Genomic DNA, 24,133 nt, shown 5'->3' with positions numbered 1-24,133 from the left:
CGGCAGACAGACAGCTATAATGGGTATTGCATAACCAGAGGGGCATCGTACCCAACAGGCATTGGGCTTGTTATCTCAACATGGAGTAAAGTTACCTGGCTAGGGTCCTCTTATATATACACTAATACTCTAATAAATGAACAAGAAATTAAACAGTGCTTTTATACCAGATTGCGCCTTGTGGACCAGCCTTGTGGAATCCACTGGGGACTGAATTCTGTCTTACCATTTATATTTTAATAAATATATAAATCATAAGAATATAATAATATCTAATAATATAAATACATTCACACTTGTCTCCTGCCTTTTAGCCATATATGGTAAATATTCAGGAGATTTTGGCATACTGGATGACATCATTGGCTGACTAGCTTTGCAAGTTGGTAAAAAATCAAACCTCGGTTCGAATTGAAGCGGTGGACAGATAAAACTTCTATTCTGAATGTATTTGGAGAGCTGGTATGACAGTTGGTATAATAGGTTTAAAAAATAAAATAGATTAAAACACATACATTAAAATAAGAATTTGTAAGACAGATAAACCCTGAAGGCCAAATTATCATGTGAAGCTTGACCAATCCTCAAAGTATCCATTCATCTGACCGGGAGGGACACCGCACACATATTCTAGATGTACAGGACATATAAAGCCTATTCATTCTGAACTGAAATGACCATATATGGACATGGGACACACATTTTGCTTTTTGAAAAAGCCTATTCATTCTGGACTGATATTTTACACGTACGGGACAGGAAAAACCTGTTCATTCTGGCCTGGAGTGACCATATATGAACATAAGGTAACGGACATTCTGTTTTTGAAAAACCCTGTTCATTCTGGACTGAGATCACCATATATGGTAATTAAACGGACATTCTGTTTTTGAAAAAGCCTGTTCATTCTGGACTGAAATGACCATATATGGGCGTGATACACACAAAGCCATTCATTGGAAGCGGTTTCCACCGCTTCAAAAATACGGTGTGAAGTTATGCTTTTTATGAGTTCATTTCATTAAGCATCACGCACCGCTTGTTATGTATTCCCTTTGTATCTGGGGTTTCTTCCTGGAGGCTGACACCTTGTGGGTCAAAAGTGCCGATCCAAAAACAGTGATTAAATGACATCATATAATCATCCCCTCCCCTTTTACCATTCACCCAACACTGTGGGTGTGGCTAACTTCAGCTGGGTCACCACCCACCATGACAACCAGGCATACTTAATGAACTAGTGGGTGTGGCCACATAAAAACCTAAGTTTAACTCTTTCTGTACACTTTTTGGGAAAAACATCCTCCTCGTGTAATCATTTACTAATAGTCATAAGCCATAGAGCCCCCTCTCTCCCTCTTTATCCCTACTTATTATAACTCTATGCTTCATCCTTTATTTATGAAGATAGGACCTGTGGAATTATTCAACAGTCTGCAGTAAGAACTCCATGTGATGGATGTTGTTGCTTTCTCCAACAAGCTGCACACTGTAAAATCTTGAGTGTTAATGTAACTCTGAGAGGCTGCAAATGTACATGTGTGTACTGTGTACATTGATGTTTTTATATGCAGGGAGAGAGGACCAAAACAGTCCTGGGGCACCTGTTGAGATTCAGCACGAGGGAGTGACTGAGTCACTCAGAGAGAATGTGGGCTGCATTTTGATTGTCTTCTTAAAGGGCCATTTCACCTCTGGGACAACCCAATCTTATCTTATTGTTGTTTGGGACACGATCAACACAGTTATTTTTTGTGTTCAATCTGTTTTTTGAGATATTTTAGTATTTCAGCATGTACTAGTGAGGCTCAGGATTGTGTTGATCGTGTCCCAAACAACAATAAAATAAGATAGGGTTGTGCCAGAGGTGAAGTGGCCCTTTTAAGTACCAGCTCTTATGCCATAACTTAAAGGCCTGTCCATACTGTCTCCGACCAACAAACCTTTCGTCGGAGAGTTACGACTTCCCGACGTGCAGCTCTCCGAACTCTAATTCGGGGTAATGCTTTTCAGAAGATGCAAGTGACGTCATTTTGTAGTCAAGATAGTATGGACAGGCCTTCAAGTTAAGGCATAAGAGCTGGTACTTAAGACAATCACAATAGAGCCCTGGGTGTCTGTGTGAGTGTGTTTGTGCATGCGTGTGTGTTTGGTGATGAGCAACAACAGCTCTTGCTTCAGATCCAGAGAGAAGACTTTAATCTCAATTAGAGATGATGACCAGCTCTCCTCCTGGGACCTGTCTAAAGAATAGCTCATCAATGTGAGTGAGTGAGTGTGTGTGTGTGTGTGTGTGTGTGTGTGTGTGTGTGTGTGTGTGTGTGTGTGTGTGTGTGTGTGTGTGTGTGTGTGTGTGTGCGCGCCGCGCACGCATCCATATAGAGTTTGTGTAGGTTTGGAAGAAGGAGATCGTTTTTCTCTTTTTTTTGCGGGTGAAAAACTGCCCCCATGCATCAATTTGTGGCAACTTAACCGCAGCTTATCATCACAGCTTCCCGTATGCAGTATGCCTGGCATCACATTGATGATGATGTCATCTATTCTGGGTGAGTCAATGCCCTAAAATGATACCCTTACAGGAAATGATAAATGGTGGCATCGCTTAACGCTGTCAGGAAATGTAGCGAATCCCTTTTCTTGTCGACTTAATTATCCGATTTTTAAGCCTTTATCTAACAGTTTACACTAAGGCATTCCTGTTTGAAGAAAGTTCCCATGGGGGCACAAATTGAAAGGGGAGGGACGATGCAGTAGATTCAGAGATAATGAACCCACAAACACAGGATGGCAGGACAGGAATTAACGCTCTTACAGCCTTTAGTGCCCTTTCGGATAGAAGCAGACATTCTGTCGCAGTAATTAAAGTAATAGTCTAACGTGGTAAGAAGCTGACTTTCTCACTCTCTCTCTTTCCAGAGTTGCAGGTGTCTGTGCAGGAGCAGCGGGTGTCACAAGGAGGGGAAAAGTGGGACTGAGTTACTAGGGCCCAAGGTGGAGGGGGCCTTAATTATCATTATGATAGAATTTGGTGCGACACCCCTGTGCAGGAGAGCCCTAACGCGGTCCACGCACTGCTCATACTCTCATGAAGTTGTGTGCCTTGACCAAGGGCACCTCCACAATTGTTATGGAGGGCAGGGAATCTCTTATACACTTTTTCCATCCACTGCTTTCCCAACTGCTCTGGGGATACCAACCATACATTTTCCAGTATGAAGTCCTTTTTAGTGTACTTGCTATAGGCAACACACCAGCTAAAGTGAACCTTGACCTTGGGTTAACCTTTACCCATTATGGATGGGAACACATTTTTGTGCTTTTACCCCTCAGGCCGGGAAGGTGGGAACACATTTTTGTGTAGTACAGTACATGTACAGTACTGTATGTAGCAACTTTCTCTTGAAATCGTTTTGGAATTTTGTTTCTAGCTGCTACAGAGGCTGAGGTTTTTAAGGCTTTTTTCAAATCGGCCTAAATGGGAGGTTGAAATAGTTAACTCAGGTTATCTTCCAAGTTATCTTGGACAATATAATGTCCAATCAGACAGGATTAGTCGTGCTTCACTTGACATCATAATATATAAAATAAATGGTAAGAAGGAATTTATTTCCCAGTGAATTCCTCGCGACTCGCATCAGTGCAACCACACTTGCAAAGCCAAGGCAATTTCCCAGAATTCCACCACAGAATTCTGTGTGTGCATGCCACACACGCACGCATGCATGCATGCACTCACGAACGGACGCACACACAAACGCATGTCTCTATACATGGCCGTATCGGGTTTGTTTATGGTTATGTCTGAGTCAGAGTGACATCAGAGGTCCCCCAGTCGGTCCTCCCTTAAGCCAATTTTAATATATAGGATTATGATTTTTAAAAATGATAAAGAAACTGTGTGTGTGTGTGTTTCGCGGAATGTGTATTTTTTTGTCTTGCTAAAACCACAGTCTATCATTCCCTGTGTGCCCAACTTGGACTCGAACTAACCTCATGAACTCATCAACCCCTACTTTCACGCACACACACACACACACACACACACACACACACACACACACACACACACACACACACACACACACACACACACACACACACAAACACAAACACACGCACGCACGCGCGCACACACACACACACACACACACACACACACACACACACACACACACACACACACACACCACCAAGTAAAATATTTTAGGGACATTCCTTGCATGCAGGCCATGGGAGAAGAACTCCAACAGATGGATAGAGCCTAATAAATGGCAAGAGAAAGTGAGGCGAAATTACTAGGGGATACATAAGTTCACAGAGAACAATCTCTACAAAGAGTATAGGCTATATGGCTCGAACTGTCACTGTGGTTGTTCAACGATCTGGGGATGGGTGGAGCCGGGTTTAAATACTGGGAGACTAATAGAGAGAGAGAGAGAGAGAGACAGAGACACGCACGCACGCACGCACACACACTTACCTAGATGGCCCACAAATGCATTGACCAGCAGTAAACCACGCCCGTCTGGCACTTCAGTACGATGAAAAGAAACAGAAATATTATTTTGGGAATACCATTTGGCCCAGGTCTGGTCTCATCTGGAGCAGCTTCTAATCACACTACAGTATTTCCAAAAAAGGATAGAAACAGAAAGAGAAAGAGAATGAGAGATTTGAGAGATAGGAACAATATGTTCAGTACCAGGAGAAAGCTCTTCTCCTTAAGCACTTAATGTGAATGTGATATTTTGATATCTTGCACATGTGAACTCAATTTTCACTGCACTTGCTTGTGAAAGTCATGATGACACATTGATTCTCGTACGCCAGGGTATTAAACCTACTGCTCTATAAACCAGGCCTGCACTCAGACTGAACAAATTCGGTCTCATGATCTCCTGCCCTCAACAAGTCCAATAGAACAATATGTTTGTGGTGCAGTGTGTGGGCAGTGTGTCACATAATGTGAGTAAGGTGGCTGAACATCGCCACAGCCTTCTCTTTCTCTGCTACGCACTAAGATATACTAAATATAAAAACAGACTCCTCCTGCCTCTTCAGCAGACTCAACTCCATTATTCAATCCATTTGTATTTGACATCTGAGATAAGGTTAAAGCACCACAGCATCTCAGACATTCATTTTATCCAGTGACTCCTCTTCTAATAGTTACTGTATATGAGTAGATATGGGAAGGGACATTTTTGAGCGGTGGTAGACCGCTCCATAGAGTGGCTGTGTGTGTGTGTGTGTGTCAGTAGCCTGTACTCCTCAGCGCTTTGCCATAGCAATGTGTGTGTGTGTGTGTGTGTGTGTGTGTGTCTGTAGCCTGTACTCCTCAGCGTTTTCCCATAGCAATGTGTGTGTGTGTGTGTGTGTGTGTGTGTGTGTGTGTGTGTGTGTCTGTAGCCTGTAGCCTGTACTCCTCAGCGTTTTGCCATAGCAATGTGTGTGTGTGTGTGTGTGTGTGTGTGTGTGTGTGTGTGTGTGTGTGTCTGTAGCCTGTACATCCTAGACTTATATCCTAGTCTGAAGACGTTATGCAAGCACGACCACCGCTCACTTCACATTGGGTGTGATTATATGAATCCCAGGGTCCCTATTCTGGGGACAAATTTTGATTTGGTGTAGCGGGAAATAGGAGAGGACCTATTAGATCCCTGGAGGACTCCAGTCAACAAAGTAGGCTATACTTGCTTAAAACAACTTATTTATGACAGTTGAAGACCTCTATTGCAATAACATCTTCGCAAGTTTCCAACAACTTTGTCAAAAATTCAACCTTCCAAGGCAATTTCAATTCAAATACTTCCAGATCAGAAATTGGGTTCGCTCTAATTCTTCAGACTTCCCAAACATGCCACCCGATTCCCCATTTGAGACTCGGCTTCTGAGTAAACATTACTCTAACACTAAAGGCTTGATATCTTCTATATATAACATATTGATTAATAATTTACCACTCTATAACACCATGCCTATAAAACAAAAATGGGAATCTGATCTGGGGTGCACCTATGATGATGTTGACTGGTGTAACATGCTTGAGGGTTCTCAGACTGTCTTGATCTCCACTAAACACAGACAAATGCAGTTTAATATTTTTAATCGAACCTACTATACTCCACACAGGTTACATAAAATTTACAATAATGATTCCCCCAATTGTCAGAGATGTAAAGTCTCTGATGGTGATCTACTCCATATGCTGTGGAACTGCCCATGTTTGGAGGAGTTCTGGAAATATATAGTTACAACAACTTCAGAAATAGTGGAGTCTGACTTGTTACCTGACCCTAGGATTTGGATTTTGGGAGACGTACAGGGACTTTCGTTAAGTCAATACAAGAAGTACTTCATTTTGCTGGCAGGTACAGCTGGGAAAAAGTGTATTCTCCAAAATTGGAAAGCTGAAAATCCTCCTTCTCAAAGACATTGGTTGAACGAATTAACTTCCTACTGTACTCCTGAAAAGATCCTGTATAATGTCAGGAGGAAACCAGCAACATATAAGAAAATATGGGGCCCTTTTATGTCTTTGTTACCATCATTGCGCCCTTGTAACTAAATGGGATATTGTAATATGTAATGTGCTGTTAATAATACAAATGTAGGGGAAGAAACTATACTGTACCTGGGGTGTGTTTGGGTGGGTGGGTTATTTGTTTGTTGTTTTGTTTTATTGTTCTTGTTCTTGTCTTTTGTCTTTGTTGTTGTGTAAAATCAAAAAAAAAATTGTGACTGAAAAAAAAACTTATTTATTTAGGTCTGTCATAGATAAAAGTAAAGAAAAACACAAACCAAAGTCCTAGTAGTATAGCCATTCTCTTCTCTTCTGTTAATTCCATTTCCTTATAAGGTAGTGATATCAAGTAAATGAAGATATGCAGAGCATGCAGTGAGAGATTAATACTCTCATATAGTATGGACAATACACAAACACAGAACACACACACAAACTGATACAAAACAAACAGAAACAAATCAACACACAAACACTTACCTCCTGGGCTCAAACAACAGATGCCTGTTAGTGTCTTGGGAACAAGGTTGTCATGGCAACCAGAACCCCCATCCCTGTGGTCCTGTGATGAGAGGGTCAAACCTCAGGAGGTAAAGTTGAAAGAGGTTGCCTCTGTTGATTGTCAACATCCTGGCTAGTCTGGTGTGTGCGCGCGTGTGTTGTGTGCGTGCGTGCGTGTTTACATGAGTGTCAGGGGCTGATTACAATCTAATCCGTATTTGCCATCAAGTTCAAGACCTGATGGCCCGGCCTAAGTGATTGTCAGTGAAGCATGTATTGCAATCCACACCATGTAAACTGTGACAGTGTGAGCATCCTGTCTGAGTCTGCACACTACTGCTGCCCTCTTCTGGTGTGAGGTTGCAACAACACTAACACGACCAGTGAGTCAGTGACCACTGACTGCATAGCAATGCAGTATGCCTGCATTATGTTTGTCCCGTATGCAACAAGTGCATGAAGGCCAGTCTTTTCTCTCTCTCTATACAGGAATCCTCAACTTAATTGTCCCAGGAATCCAGTAGGACTACAGCTGGTTGCCATTAAAATAGTCCAACCAGGAAGCAGGAACCAGAAACGGTGCAAGAAGCAAGACTGCAAACAGCAATTGAATAGAAAACTAACAGTACACTCTGTAACGTAAGTAACCTAAAGATCAGAGTTGAAAACCATTGGTCCGTGGCCATGTGATTAATAGGGTATTATGTTTGGTCTGTTTTATAAAATGTGGTAAATTATTTGTTATTATTTAAGAAGTTTTGGATATTTCAAACTAGATGAACCTTCAGTGGTTGCACTGTGTGCATGGAGTCCACATTTGAGGATGGTATTTTATAAACGTTTTGTTTTATTAATCACTAGTTAGCCTGTTTTTTTCATTAATGTTATGTTGTTTGGCCTTTATGATTTTGTGTTTTGTGAATTAATGTATGCTGTCTTAATTTGCTGTATTAATAAAGGAGTCACTTGTGAGATGTAAACCTCAATGTGCTTTCTCTGGTTAAATAAAAAGTAAAGAAAAAACAAATTATAACTAGAAATTAGGGATGGTCCGATCAGGTTTTTTGGAACCGATCACCGAGCACCGATCACAAAAGTTTGATCACCCGATACCGATCAATCACCGATCCGATCAAGTTATTATTTATATATTATTTATATTTTATATGTTTTAACTTTAATTAATTAATTCACTCATGAATTCATTTATATATTTGCCTTATAGTTATTTACCAGCATTACTATGTATTTATTATCATAGCAGTAACTAATTATTCCTTCAGCACTGTGGAAATCAATACCCCAAAATGGCCTCAAGTGGGCATACTGAACGGCTGGTTGATCGGATGCACCGATCGGATCGGATCGGTGAATTTACCTTTTGATCTAAACCACCGATTATCGCCGATCACGCTTTGATCGGCCCGATCCGATCCATTGCCGATTGATCGGTAACATCTCTACTAGAAATACTGTATACGAAACAGTGTGGGCTCGAATGGAACACCACCATGTATGGGCACAAAAATCTACCCTTTGGCTGCTCCTCATTGGCTAAGGGCCCTGCCTTGTACTGTTGGTCATTTTTTTGAGGAGAATAACCTTGGTCTAGTTTTGGTATAACACACTGATATTACTGGTCTCAAGCCCACGTGTTGTTATTTATATCAGGTCGCACTTGTTGGTGGTGATGTCACCAAGAACACTGCTCCTCATTGGCTAAGCCAAGGGCCCTGCCTTTGTACTGTTGGTCCCATTTTTTAGGAGAATAAACTTGACCTATTAAGATTTGGTATAACATACTGGTCTCGACTTTCAGCGAGCCTACAACTAGTGTACACAACTTGCATCTTGTGCACAAGTAGGTGCGTCAGCAGAGAGCGCCATGAGGTCACGGTGTGCCACTGGCAATGGCAGTGACATCACCACTGGCATCACCAGGAATACTGGTCCCTCATTGGCTGTTAATGATGACGTTGCCAGAAATGCTGGTCCCTGATTGGGCTACAGGCTTAAACAAAGAAGGACACCGACATACATACCCAGCCTATCGCAGTACTTACTGCGCTCTGCTGGCGCAAGTAATGAGGGTCCTCCTGCTATCAAATCCCAATACTGTACTGTATTCCTGTGTCCCGGTTGCTTAAGTGTTCATTTGGTTACATTTGTAACACTGAGGATTCTACTGTGTATGGGAGGTGGTGAGCAGCAACAGGGGCTCCAAGTAGTTTCAAAATGTCCCGCCACCATGAAGCTTTAAGAAAAACAATTGAACAGAACTTAAAAAAAACAGCAAAATATACTTTATTGAAATAATCAAAGACACTCAAAAGTTATAGAAAAGGAATCACACGTGACAACGTTTGAGAGTATCTTAAACATACATACATACATACATACACATACATACACATTTTTGGTATACATACGCTACTATGTCATTAGTGCAGAGAATGTCCAAAACAGAAATTACAACAGGCGTCTGAAATACCCAGGTATGAAGGTGAATGACAGAGGACTACAAATATATAGTTCTAAATATGGGATCAAGGTTTCTGGATCCAACAGCTAGTTTAGAATAGTTAAACATTCTCTGAGTCAGCAATTAAGGAACATAACATGTCTCTCTCAGGGTTGCAAAGGAATGATATTCATCAGATATGGCTGATTATTTTAATGCGAAACACAGTCAAGAAAAGGCTTTCAAGGGCATTGTTTTCTGGGCAACATTCTAGAACTATTTTCTCTTTTGACTCACTCTAAAACTACTCTCGACTAGTCTCATTTGATGTTGGAATTTTCTTTGGTGTGTTGACTGCTGACATGGACAGAACTGACTTCTGGTCAAGTCAATCGGAGAAAATTCTGGAGGTGTACAAGTACAGTGACATTTTGTTGCCCTGTCTCAAATGCCATTCAAGATTATGCAGAGTAAATGCCTCAGTGTTAATTTGTAAATGATATTTTACTGTGTAGAAGTTGAAAAGCTGAATATGACAGCATATCTGTTTAACGTGACTGATAATAGTACATTCCTTGTCAAAACAGTGAAGCGAAGTGACAATTTTACATGACAATTTTACGAAAAGGAGAATCTCCCAGGCCATCATGCATAACAATAAAACTGTCACTGTGGAGAATGTCATGTAATGTCTGGACAATGGTCGCCATTGGTTACAAGGGGTATGCCACCATGTTGGAGAATTGGCAGAAAAAAGGAATATTTCAATGCCATCACCTTTTCCTCCCTGATTAAATATTGAAAACCACTCATTTCTGGGGGACTGCTCCATGGTTCGAACTCCCATTTGTCCGAACAGGTTAAAATTCACCAAGTTACTCACCAGGTTAGCATTCACCAGCGTCGGCAGGTTAGCTACTCACCAGGTTAGTATTCACCAGCGTTAGTTTTACTTAGGTTTAGGTGGTCGGACCAAAGGGAGTTCGAACCAAGGACATGTTACCCATTTCTGCACAACGACAGGGCTTTCAAATCACACAATGAAAAGGGAATGGAATACATCACAGTGAAAGTCATCCCATTTGTTGTCACTCCTCTGAAATACCGAAGTGTGTGTCCCTTGTAATCATTGTCCAAAGATTCTATGCCAGGGCACTATTGCCCTCCATTTGACTTTGTTTTCTGCCGAAATGTCTGGATAAACATGCTGGGAACTAGAGGTTAGATTTCAAGAGATTAAGTAATGATAATGTGCAGTGAAGAAAAACAAAAATAACTACTTTAAATGACTATTTCAACTTGTAAACATTTCAGCTCGTCACCCAACAACAACACATAAAGGAGGCTAGAGTTTATAATGGCATTTTTGGTCGAACTTGTGGACCTGCAGACAAGGAGAACAGTGGAAGCCGACACAACCTGCAGCAGAACAATAATGTTTAACTTATACTCCGTCATACAATTATTTTGCTTGTCGAAAATAGCAGATCCATAAACTCACAACACGTGATCGACGAAGTATAAATCAGGCCAAATAGTTAAGTAGACAATTCAAGTTAAATATTTAAAAAGGTAGTGTAAGTGATATTTTATTGTTAAAAAAGGCTCTATATTCTGATAGTACTCATTGATAGAATAGACTGTTCTGTAACAGGAGTTTTCTTTTCTCGCAGCTCTTTGGTAAACAGAAAACACAATTTTATTCAATCAGGAAAGACAAACTACACAGGATACAGAATAAACAAGCAAGACTCCCTAATCGGGAGATAAGTGACTGTCAGGTCGCACAAACAAACTTTAGAAGGCAATCGTAGCCAATCAGGAGGGAATATGGGAAATGGGACAGATCCATGTTGATGGCATGACTTGGATACTGTGTATCGCTTTGCGTGATTTTAGGGCAAAATCTGTGGGAGCAGTGTCCAAAAATGTGTCTCATGGTGGCTCTAGAAGAGGGCCATGTGATAAGTCAGGGCTGTGGTTTGCCAGCTAAGGAGTGTGTGTGCAAAGTTTGGTATGGATAGGGGCAACGGTGCCGGAGATAAGAGTAGGGCCAAAAGTGTGACGTGACTGACAGATGGAGGGACGGACGGACTGACTGACTGACGGACAGCCGGTGGAGGTTTTCATAGTAGTTAACAAGTGACTTTGGAAATGACGAGACAAAAGTGGAACACTTTAAGCTGATAAATGGGTAGTCTCTACTGATTGGCTGAAAATTTGCAAACCACCTGAAAATCAACTTTCTATTTATTAAAGAGCTGGAGTGACAGGGAGACCCGTTACTGAACAATGACTCTAAGGCAATGATTTCTATCACAATACAGAGCCTTTTAACAAAAACAAAACAAAACATGGTTTTCACCAAAAAATAAATAAATAAATAAAAAATCACCTATCCTACCTTTAAGAGAGGGATCCTCAATGTAATCTTCATTTTCCAAACTGATAATTTCCGTTTGAATAGCACTGTCTGCAAATACATTTTTGAAACCCAAAAACCCAAAAACAAACAGAGAAGATGAGACATTTAAAAAAAGAAAAGTACTGGGATGAAGTACTGGCATGAAGTATAATAAAGATGTTGCATATTGGAGCATTATGCAACAACTTTGTTGTTGACCAACCTGACCAGCAGGTGGCAGCCTAACAGCATGTTACTACAGGGCAGATGTCTTTTTGTTGGCCGACCTGGAAGTTAGCTCTGCAGATTTCCAATTGAATTTGGCATTGGGTTTGGCATAGATTACTATAAACGTAATATTCTGCATAAAAGGAAACCCCTACATAAAAGGCATAGGAAATCTGCCTTAGGAACCCAGGGTGCAAACTCACTTCTGGGTTTTAGGACTATAAACTGTAACATTCTATGTCACGGCTACCAATCGGGGGGCATGGCAGTGGTCAGCAACTGACTTAAAAACAATAGCAATGTTTAATGGAGAACAAGAAATTACTTCATGTTTTGCTTTTGGTTAAAAGTGAATTATTGACAATCCTAATCCCTGGTACAGACAAACTTAATGTTGGACAAGAATTGTCCTTTTGGACAATTTAAAGCCTAAACTGCATTGGACCCAAACAATCCTCAATGATATGACAATGCACAGTGTAATGGGTGCAGTTCAAAAACGTCAAGTGTTGGATGTGAATGTATATATATATATATTACAGTATATTATATATATAAATTATATGTGCAGCATTTTGTGACATATATAATACAAAAACTAAAACAATGTGCGATAAAAGCTAAACAGCCAAGAACTTAACCTGACAACCCGATACCTCCACAATACTAATTTTACAAACACATTAACAACATAATTGCCAGACCCCCAAAATGCAAAACAGTGGAAAAATTATGGAAGCGGAAGTTATGAAGTTGTGTTCAATAATTAAAAACGCAAACCCTTTCCCCTTCACCGATAACGTAAGGAAGTAAAAGTGTAAAACTCACCAACACATTCAAACGATAAAAAATAGCTAGGGTTTTTGTGTGGTAGGTTAAAATAAATGTTTGTGGAACATATGCATTTTAACATTTATACTGGCATTTTGCATGTGGGGGAAGTGGGCTTTGACAAGATATTAAAGCAAAATAGACAGCATTTGGATTTCCGTACCAATCCCAAACCAAGCCCAGACCTGCTGGGCTTCGCTAGGCAAGGCTCCTACTCTCTCTTTTCCCTCCCTGAAGCTAATACTCTCTTCATCCACCACATGCCTTAAAAAATTCATGTGTAATTGGCTTCATTTCCAAGAGAGACATCCATCATTTGAAAATGATGGATTTGAAAAAAAAAAGAAAAAAAGAATGGTGTATGCACTGTAAGGTTTCTAATATTGTAAAAATGTGACGAGAATCATTGCAAGATGGAAAAATGGCACTCAATATTGATTTGTACAGGAACATTTTAAAGATGTTATGCTACTGTTCTTTTCACCCATTAAGACCTGAGGCCGATTCTACAAATGACTTGTAGAACGCGTGGGGCTAGGACAGAGAGAAGAGCGACTGAATACTCATGGGAGTGTGGATGGGAATAGGAGCACATGCTTAGCCACAAGCAACCATTATGCCAGTGTCCACCGGGAGCCTTCTTTTTCTCAGCATTCAGCGGAAGGCCTTTGGTAAGAGCTGGCTCCTGCTGTTGCTATGAGACTAATCAAAACAGGTTCTAAGATAAGCCCAATGGTCTTAAAGTTCTAAAGTTTTGACGACCAACAGAAAGAAAAACCTGCTAATCCATTGAGACGACTAAATTGAGTTAAAGTTCCAAATGCATTACAATGCTGAGAAAAGGAAACCAGCAAAGTGAAAAAGAGTTTTCCAATGGACACACAGCCTAATGCCTGATTTAGTTTCGCGCAGAGACCAAACATAGCCGATCCACAAGCTCACAATGCGTCGCAGTGCAATAAGTTGTGAGCTTGTTGATCGTCTATTTTCAGTATAAATCAAGCCTAAGTCGAAGTCTCATTGTAATACAGCATTGACAGGCTCTACTGCGGAGCCAATACACAGTGTTAAAGCATCACAAAGGCCATATAAATAGATGTATTATAAATATGTGCACGCAAATGACAGACACGCTCACTTTGGATGAAGCTCGTTCAACAATAAAGGACAGCAGTTGGGTCTACCAAAGTCTGACATCAAGTGAAAATACTATGGTGGCCTTTTTAAACAACAATGTGCAAGGCAATCCTTATTTTAAGGGGTGCAATGCATTTATTGGCCTGCACTGAGAAGCAGGTGACCCAAATTACCATAAAATATATCTTAATGACATAAAGCTGCCAAACGTATCCACAAAATAAAATAATGGTGGCCATTCAGACGTATCAACCTATATCAATAGCTGATATAGGCCAGTACCACACAGTTGCCAACAAGTCAGACGCCAAATGACTTCTGCAGGGCAAGCTTAAGATTGGTTATCCTAGGTATATCATTTCCATCAGACACAAATTGACTTCTACTGGGCGATCCTGCCCATTTCGAACAAACACAAAATGAATGCATCTTGACAATCTTTACCATTTTAGTCTGACAAAAAAATGCTGGGAAATGTTAGCCCCAAATGTCCGGAACCCCAAATGTTGGCAGCTGTGCAATCTCAACCACTGGTCACATATCCAAAATGGCTACCTCTGGAATGTTACTGGCAGTTTAAGTCAGGGTCACTGAGCCAAGTCCAGATCTGTATCATCTCCTGTGGGGTCCTGGGGTGCACGAGCATCAGACTCTTATAGGCACAGGGGTTTGACCTGTACTTCTCCTCTATGTCAAAGGTCCTGAAGCCCTTGTGTTTTTCAGGCGCCAGACCTAGTTTCCTGAGGCACATGCCTGTGTAGACATCATCTATGGGATAGAGCGCCACATGCTCCGATACATTGTACAAACGTGCAGCCAGATCACCAGAGTACAGGTACCCCCCTCCCCCAGCATACGGAGGATACGTGCCAACGTACATGCTGTCTGGGATGAAGTACTTGACCTTCTTGTCGCGGTGAGGCCCCGCGTTAGTGATCACGTCGCCCACAAACAGGTCCCTGGCCTTAGGTCCCGAGAGACCCTTGAGGAAATCCAGGATGCGGTGGGTATTGACAAAGACGTCGTCATCCCCTTTGAAGATGTAGCGTGCCCCCGGGCAGCGAGTCTGCACCCACTCCTGGAACAGCACCTCTTTGACGGTCAAGTTGAAGAACGAGTCCCTGTAGTCCCACTGGACGATGTCCCGGTGTCGCTGGCTCTCGTAGCCCAGCATCTCCGATAGGTCCGGGTGGTGGTCGAATGGGGTGGCGTTGCCGAGGAGGAAAACAGTAGCCACCGTCTGATTGGCCAGCATTCCCGCCCGTCCCCACGACTGACGAATGGCCTGGCGGCGGTCAAAGTGCGAGGCCAGGGATTTGACGGCAAGCAGCAGAAAAGGCGGGTCCTGGCATATATGAGGCTGGTCCACCAATAGTGGATAGGAACGGCAGCGCATGTAAAGCAGGAAGTCCTTGAAGCGGACAGGTAGGGAGTTGTAGTCCTTCACCTGGGTGGTGACCCTGAGGTCAGGATGGCAGGGGTCAGAGTTCAACCCTGTGTCGTTAAGCCAGTCTGGCATTTCGCCGGTGCTGTCGTTGAAGGTGAGGATGGGGTTTCGTTGGAAATCTAGAACCTGCTGCCTGCGATTCCAGTAAGCGTTGTTTGGCAGCAGTTTGGCCCAGAAGGGTTTGGTGGGAAGGCGCACCTTGTTGCGGCCGCTCTTGTCCTGGCCGCTGTTACGCGAGATCAGGATGAAGATGAACAGGTTGAACATCATCACCATCCCCACCACCTTTAACCTGCTTCGCCGCAGCAATGCCATGGCAGCGATGAAGGCCCGCCTCCGCCGCTCACCACCTGCACTGAAAACACACACACACACACACACACACACACACACACACACACACACACACACACACACACACACACACACACACACACACACACACACACACACACACACACACACACACACACACACACACACACACACACACACACACACACAGAGAGAGAGAGAGAGAAAGGCGTGAGGGTGAGAATAAAATGCTCCCTTATGCTCTTTTATGTTAAAGCTGAACTGAAGCTCAAGTCACAGCATTTTACAGATAATAAAGAGGGGGGAAAAACAGCATGTTATGAGACCTTTAATGCTCCGCTTTAATCTCTTGATGTTTATGTTTCGTGTAAAGCACTTCAAAATGCATTGTTGTTGAAATGTATTATACAAACAAACTTGCCTTGCCTTATGTCTACACACTGGGTTCATTCTAACTAAACTGGTTGTTCAACAGAACAATCTAGTAAGGGCAGCAGTATTTGATATGTCTATTATCTTTCACAGCGGAACGATAGGGTACACAGAGGAGGAAAGTATAAATTTAGCATGCATATCAAATTAATTTAGAACATGTGGGGCAGTCGTGCCTGAAAAAGACATGCCTGTCAGGGAATTAAACTTTCCAGCGTCCAGAATTCCTCATGGGGCCTAAAATTAGGCAAATTAACATGTTTGGGGGCAACAACAGAACTGTTCCTATGGCAAAGAAACAGAGATTACAACAGCCATGCAACACAGTCCATGAAGATGGAAGAAGCAGTGGTAAGGAAGACAGTTCCTTACAGTTGACAGTTGGCATTCTAATGGAAACATGATCTACAGGCAAACCTGTTGTGCGACATACCACTCCCTTATGAACATCATCATAGCAATGACATTTCTCATGATGACACATTACTACCTCACCTCTCCCCCCTCTACCAAACATGCTTAATCTATCTATAAATGCGAGAAGTCTCTGCGTGTGTGCATGCGTGTGTGTATGTAATCCGCGTATCTCGAGAACCGTTCGTCCCACCGGCTTCAGATTCGGCACGCGCGTTCCCCGCCACGGCACGGCGCGGAGGGCAGTGCCGGGCCTCGACCCGACCCGACCCGACGCGCGGTTTTCCCGAACCGGCGCGAAACGTTCGGAATCTCCTTCAGCTGAGCTGATTGTTGACATCAGGCTGTTCCGGAGGAAATCGGCGCAAGCACTGACTCATTGTGACATCACTTCATAAAAGGCTCTGACATCACATACGCCACATGAGTCAACAAAAAATGCCATGGTTACGTAATGAATGTCATCAGTATGATGTGTTACACATCTAGCTGCTGACATCATTATGATGTGTTCTGAATCTGATGTCACACAGACAGTACACAGCTGAACTCTCCCGCTCCAAAAAAATAAAAAAAATAAGAGACAAAGGCAAACATAAAACAAGCAACAAAGCATGGGACTGGGAGGATGACTTGAATGATGCAGATTTAAGCAGGCTGCGTATTCTGCTTAAAGAAGAAACAAACAAAAAGTGACAGAGATATCCATATATAGGCATAAAAGGACACATACAGACAGATACAGAGATCTCCATAATCCATATATGGGCATAAAAGGGAAACAGACAGACAGATACAGAGATCTCCATATATGTGCATGAAATGGACGCAGACAGACAGATACAGATATCTCCATATATGGGCATAAATGGACACAGGCAAACAAATGGTCAAAACGGGTCCTATGACAACAGGTATAATGGTGTTTGCATTAAAGGGCGGGGCATTCATTCCCTATTTACATCGTTCCTGAGTTTTCCGGCCCCCGACAAGACGCTCGGCCGTCCTTTCTAGTATCTATTAATTGACTGATATACCCTTTTTTTATTCCTTTTCTTTTTTTCCCTTTTTTTATTGATAATATCCTATGCATAGTATCAGTCTGTCTTTCAATGTTATATGAGATACATAAACGGTTCCTGTGTAAATAAATAAGCCTTTGACCTTGTTGACCTTGTACCAGTGATTTGTACTGTCATGAAACTGTACTTCTTACTAATAGATTCTTCAATCAATCACTGATACCACACATACAGCATGAGATCCTATCTCCCCTTCACAGTAGCTGTCTCCCAACTAGCAAAATAGTGAAGCCAACCACACCCAAAAGAGAGTTAAGACTAAAACTGATCTGGATCAAACTTGGCCGACAAGGTCAAGACCAGTGCTACTTATTTTTCTAACTCCCGATGTTGGTCAAAGGTTAAGGTCACAGCGCAAGGTCAAGGTTCAGCCCTATGCTTATATTAGAATGACCCCAACAGAGCATGTGGTGTTGGTGTAGCAACTCTGAGTGTTTTTCTAAGATCATCATCCTCCAGAACCACATATATAATTCTCCCGCTTAACCTTTTCAACCTAAAAAAGTAAACAAATCAGAGGGCAAGCGGACTGCTAACTCATAAAAACCCAACTCCTATGCATCTTTGTCAGTTTGCTGCTAGGAATGAAGCTCATGCTGTGGGTGTATTCATTGTTCTGTAGGTTGCACAGCAGCTAAATGCAGGGGCGTCAATTGGGTATGGCAGGGGTATGCAGCTGCCATACCCAGGGTCCAGGGGGGAAAATAAAAGTTACTTTTAAATATAAATCTTTGTCTATCTGTGCTGGTTATTATGTTGTTAAATTACAGTAAAATAACTACAAATGCAACATTTTACAAAATGGTCACTTTAACAAGGTATTATAATTATATTCTCCACACTTGTATTCTCCCCATCTTGACAGAATGGTTTATTCCCAGGTTCCGCAGGTCAGCTGCACAGGTGCAATGCATTATTGTTAATTGTGGCACGTTTACTAACATGCCAAGTTTAGCTGCACTTGAACAACCGTTCCAGGCTGCCATATCCAGCCCAAGAAACCGTAGAAACGGGGGGAAAATAGAATGTACTTCTTAAAATAAATGTATCATGCCTGTAGCTAAGGTATGGCAACATGACTGGTGTCTTGCACGCGCGCCCACCAGTCATGTTGCCATACCTTAGCTTTTTCTGAACAGACGCCACTGGCTAAATGCACATGGCACATGCACATTTGTGAAGGGTACATTCCTTTATGGTTAGCATTCTCTCGCTGTCCAAGAGTGTGCATGTTAACAATTAGCTTAAGTAGTCATAACCATTAAGACAAACATAAACTACTAGACTATATGGCTTTTCCCAAAACTAAATACCACAACACCCTTTAGATAAAGCATGCACTGTACAAAGTTCACTTAAGGTGTGTGAACCTGGTTTATTACATTGCCCAACAAAGCTTAGAAGTGTGCTCTTAAAATGTATTTCACTGGCAGGATTAGCCTAGATAAACATAAGAGGAAGGAGGAATTATATAAACAGCCTTCTATTACATTTGCCTAGTGAGGTTCAAACAGGAAGTGCCACCCCTTGTGGCAACTTATTTTGACAGTAAGAGACCTCCATTTACTGATTGACTTTCAAAATCCAATTGCATTGTGGCCTGGCTCATGCCAAGGACAATGCTAGGTCAATTCAATTTAGACTACCACCAATTGTTACTGACTGTAATAAACATTGTCCTAGATCACACTAGAGTGAAGTCGTATAACGATAATAGAGTAGGTGTTTCTGTAGTTTGAAGCAGCATGATAGCACCTTCCAGGTACTCTCGAAAAGTCAAAGGGATATTTGTTTATTTATTTATAGCTTTTCTGCCTTCATTGAACACAGTAGAGTGACAGGAAAGCCTATATGAGGTATGTGCCTGAACTAAGTGAAGGCGCAGGACATTTATTTGCTGAATAAATAAGCTCAGTGGCAAATAAAGGTCAATGTTTTATTATAATGCAAGATAATCTCCACAACATCCGTTTTTATTTTTTAACCTTAAACGCAATTTTGCTTAATTAAAATTATGCTATGAAAGAACTACACTATGGTCACCACCAGGAATGCTTGCGTGTTCAGAGTTATGACTTGTCCCCAACAACGTCCCTGATTTCATCAGACATCATAGTACTGACGCCATAGACTAGCCTCAAAGTACTATAGAGGGTATGCGCGTGACATCATCATCATACCAGGAAGTTATGCAGAAACGCCTACTGAGTGGCAAAAAACGACTTTCTGGCCTTGACAGCCCATATCCAAACAGAAAAAATCCTATCTGATTGCTTTAAACAACGTTAAACGATGTTAAACTCACTTTGCAACTCACTTTGCCACTAAATTTGCCACTCGATTTTCCATTCACTTTATGCATGCGCATACCCTCTATTGTGGTGGGTACTACACAGGGTACTCTGACAACAAGTACAATGGTTTCCCAACTTGCAAGTACTGTACTTGCATCATTCATGAATAGACAGAGTATTGTCCGTTTACTTAAGAGCTGGAGAGATGGGGACACCCCTAACCGTCTCTATACCAATGACCTACTACGACTACGTCATTACAACCCTTAAAACTAAAATATCTGTCAATTCAGTTTCATGTACTTACTGCTAGAATGTTCTATTGGTCATGGTCATATTGCAATTAAGATTCCAATTCAGTGGTACCGGGATATATATAAGATCTTACCTATGGAGAGAATGAGTGCTAGGTCTAAAGGCAATGAGAACTCTTTACCAAAATATGGAAACCTCTACTTGATCACTTACCATCTGATACGGTTGCCCCCCTCCCGACAGATAGTGATTGAAGTGACATGTCTGGCAACCTATGTTGGCTGGGGCAGTGATCCACTGCCACACCAATAGAGGGAAAACCAGACATGTCTGGTGACTGTTGTAGCTGATGTGACCCCTTCCTTTCTCTATGTGACCTCCTTTTTGCTTTGTTAATTTGAGTATATTTGCTTTTATTTCATGTATATTCTGTTGCATTTGTTTGTGTCAGTTTTCGTTTTATGTGTAGGTGGTGTTTGTTATAAAAGGGGAAAAAAGGGACACGATTAAATTATATTGAAACTCCAAACAACACAAAACATGTAACCTGTTGTACCCAAATAAATAAATATGAAAAAAAAAAGATTCCAATTCCTGTTTTGTTTTATACTTGGCAGAGCCGAGTTCATTCTATCATGCTGTACTGAAGTCAATTTCTCCATATTATTCAACCAACTATTATAATTACTTGTGCCAGCAGAGCGCGCAAGTACTGCGATCGCCTGGGTATGTATTTCGGTGTCCTTCTTTGTTTTAAGCCTGTATGACTATAGCTGTTCTGATATTCTGTTATTATATAAAACTAGAAAGATGCAATCGGAAATTGCAAGTGTGGTTGCCGTTGACTCTAATGGGGAGCCAATCAGAGAGGGGGAACACACACACACACACACACACACACACACACACACACACACACACACACACACACACACACACACACACACACACACACACACACACACACACACACACACACACACACACACACACACACACACACACACACACAGATAGGGGAAAAAGGATGACATCATGATATCAAGGTATTGTGATGTCTGATTGGGTGAAGGGTTACAGCAGTAACTCGGACAAGTACTTCAATGGGAAAACCCTTCGAGAAAAAGGTTACATCAGATGATGAGAAAAATAGACAAGAACAATAGTCTTACTCTGGTTGCGGGGCAACCACACTAAATTTTCCGAATGTCTGTCTGTCTGTGTGTCCTCTGACGCCATAGTACTGACGTCACAGATTATCCTGGAGACGGCATGAAAGGGAGATAGACGGATTGCACCGGTCTAGTATGTAGTAAAGTAAGAGAGCTATTCCATGCCATAATAATACTAATAATAAATACATTTCATTCGTCTATGTAGGTAGGTTGTCTTTCTCAGTCATCTTGATCCTCCATGTACTTGGCTAGCTTGCCAGCTCGCCAGCACTTTCTGCTCCTGCATCTGTCTTTGGTACATCCACATACATTGGAATATTGATTGATCCCTGTGTGTTGGCTGACTTGGCTCCCACAGCACCAGTTTGCTGGCTGGAAGCGGTGTGTCGTGCACTTTTTAATTAAAGCTGTAAATCTCAAAAAGTGCTACAGAGGTGAAGGAAAAAACAACAACCGTGCTATACCCAGAGCCGTTTCAGCTGCCCCTGGTCATTTAGCAATAAAAGACCGTTCTATTCTGTTTGCTCTATGCACTCTGAGCAGCAGAGGTGTTCCATTTCACCACGCTATATAGAGAGCGCAGTTTCCACTGCCCCTGGTCGCGTGGTAATAAAGACTGAGCACTGTTCCATTAGGGCATTTAGCTGACACGTTCCATCCCGAGTTACTTACAATGAGTGAGCAGGTAAGAGAGTCAGTGTCTAGTTCAAGGACACACAGACAGGACACACTGGCTGTTGATGGACACTCACTGTCCATTATGGGGACTGAACCTGTGATCTTTTCCATACGTGCACCTTGCTGCCTGTGTTCATTTTGTTTAGTATGACATGTTTAGAAAGCACGATGAAATCTGGCCTTGCCAACGATAATTATGATGTGATTTTAAGGAAGACAAATATTTGAGGGCTTTATTGTCATCTGGTACCTGCTGTTCCAGCCTGATGAATTTCAATAAAAGAAAAAGAAAAATGTGACGTTGAATGAAGAACGGAGCAAACACAGAGAACAATACGGCCTTTCACCACATGTGGTTCTGACTCAGGTTTCTCCACTGGAACACGTTCTGCGATGATAACATTCTCCTCTCTCTACCTCTCCCTTTCCTCTTTTTACATCCTCGAGTCTTTTTCTGTATTAGATTAAATTCCTTGTTGAAGCTTGTTGCTCAGAGAAGCTTGACAGTGGCCTCATTTATACAGTACACGAGTGTCCTCTGACGTAAAGAATCTGGAGACAAAATTGGGGTCAAGAACTAATAGAAGTTACATTCATGGCATGACATTATTAATTGTTTTACTGAATATGTAATGTTAATGATGTCAGTGATTATAGTTATGCCTTAAGTAAGAGGACATCCGGTCACTAGGCAGGTCTAACCAAACCAGTCAGCAGCCTGTCACTATTAGTAACCATTTGTAAATCTAGCCTGGTCATGTAGAAAGAGACATGTATTGCCCTGTCCACTAACCAAGCCTCCATCTAGTGTTCTCTTGTTGTGTATAAAACAAACACATGTCTGATATTGAGACATGTATTCGCATGTGGCAGTCTGAGAGCTCTTGACTTTTGTAAAAATTAAATACATTGATTCCTTCCTCTCTACTATTGTGGGAATGTCATTTTGAAGTTGGTATACATTCATTCTTGCCACAACAAAATGATATAATTATTAATTTGTGAAATGTGACGTCAGAAGAAAATGACAGAAGAAAACTGGTATGCCACAGAGCATCTGAGGAAAATAACCACAAACACAGCTTTGGCTCAAATAAGCTTGTAGCCCCAAAAGTCTGTCCCTAAAAAAAACATCAAATGGAACCTGCTTCAACAGCTCATTCAACAGCTGCTTAAACAGCTTGTTACAGGTTAATCCCAGGGAAGATGATGCTTAACCGTCTTTAACTGATATTACGTAATAAAATACGCAGTGGATTTCTCAATCAGCTCCAAAAAAGAATCACGTGAATAAACTAAATGACGTTGTAAAAAGGTTGGTGACGTGAGGCGAGGTGGGCTCTCTCTCCGCCACGCTGTTGCCATTTCCTCGTACTGCCTCAATGACTCTGTATTAGGTTTCTGCTCGTGTGCCTCCTAGCAACATCTCTGCAACAACACAGCCATGCTGCCTCCTGTTTTTCCTCCCCTTATTTACCCTCTCTCTCTCTCTCTCCTTAACCCCATCCCTCTCTTCCCTTCGCATTCTGCTCTTCTCTGTAGGGATGGGACGATAAGCGATATTATAGTTTATCGTGATAAAAAAACACTCACGATAATCGTATCGTGGAGATTTAATTTATCGTGATATCGTCCTCTGTCATGCACTGGGATCAATTCACCTTTTATTCGCGGGGCTGCATATCCGGTACCACTTAAACCCTCTATAATTGGTACTGCAGTATAATTGATACTTACAATATATACGTACTTGATACAGTCTTTTTTTCACTCCTATCAAATGTCTTTGCCAAAAAATTGTTTGTAGACCTGCAATTTTTGGGCAAATGTATAATACATACAGGATAATAGATTTTGATTATCGTGATAATATCGTAAATCACGATTTCTTTTGTCACAATAATCGTGATATGAAACGTTCATATCGTCCCATCCCTACTTCTCTGTCATTCTCAT

At 41.7% G+C, this 24,133-nt stretch overlaps 1 protein-coding gene across 2 annotated transcripts in view; it reads right to left on the bottom strand.

Moving 5' to 3' along the window:
• Positions 1 to 9,384: 9,384 nt before the first annotated feature.
• Positions 9,385 to 24,133, bottom strand: part of b3gnt2b (UDP-GlcNAc:betaGal beta-1,3-N-acetylglucosaminyltransferase 2b) — a 46,582-nt gene continuing 31,833 nt past the window's right edge. The window contains exon 3 of one of the 2 annotated variants that reach the window (XM_080740971.1): positions 9,385 to 15,887. In XM_080740971.1, the coding sequence (XP_080597097.1) occupies positions 14,651 to 15,847 (1,197 nt within the window). In that variant the 5' untranslated portion in view covers positions 15,848 to 15,887 and the 3' untranslated portion in view covers positions 9,385 to 14,650. The remainder of the gene's footprint in view (positions 15,888 to 24,133) is intronic. The other variant, XM_080740972.1, reaches the window with a different exon arrangement.

Source organism: Nannobrachium achirus, assembly GCF_963921795.1.
Source record: "Nannobrachium achirus genome assembly, chromosome: 13".
Taxonomy (NCBI): Eukaryota; Metazoa; Chordata; class Actinopteri; order Myctophiformes; family Myctophidae; genus Nannobrachium; species Nannobrachium achirus.
Note: the sequence above shows the minus strand (reverse complement) of the source record. Positions and strands in the feature narration are given on the sequence as shown.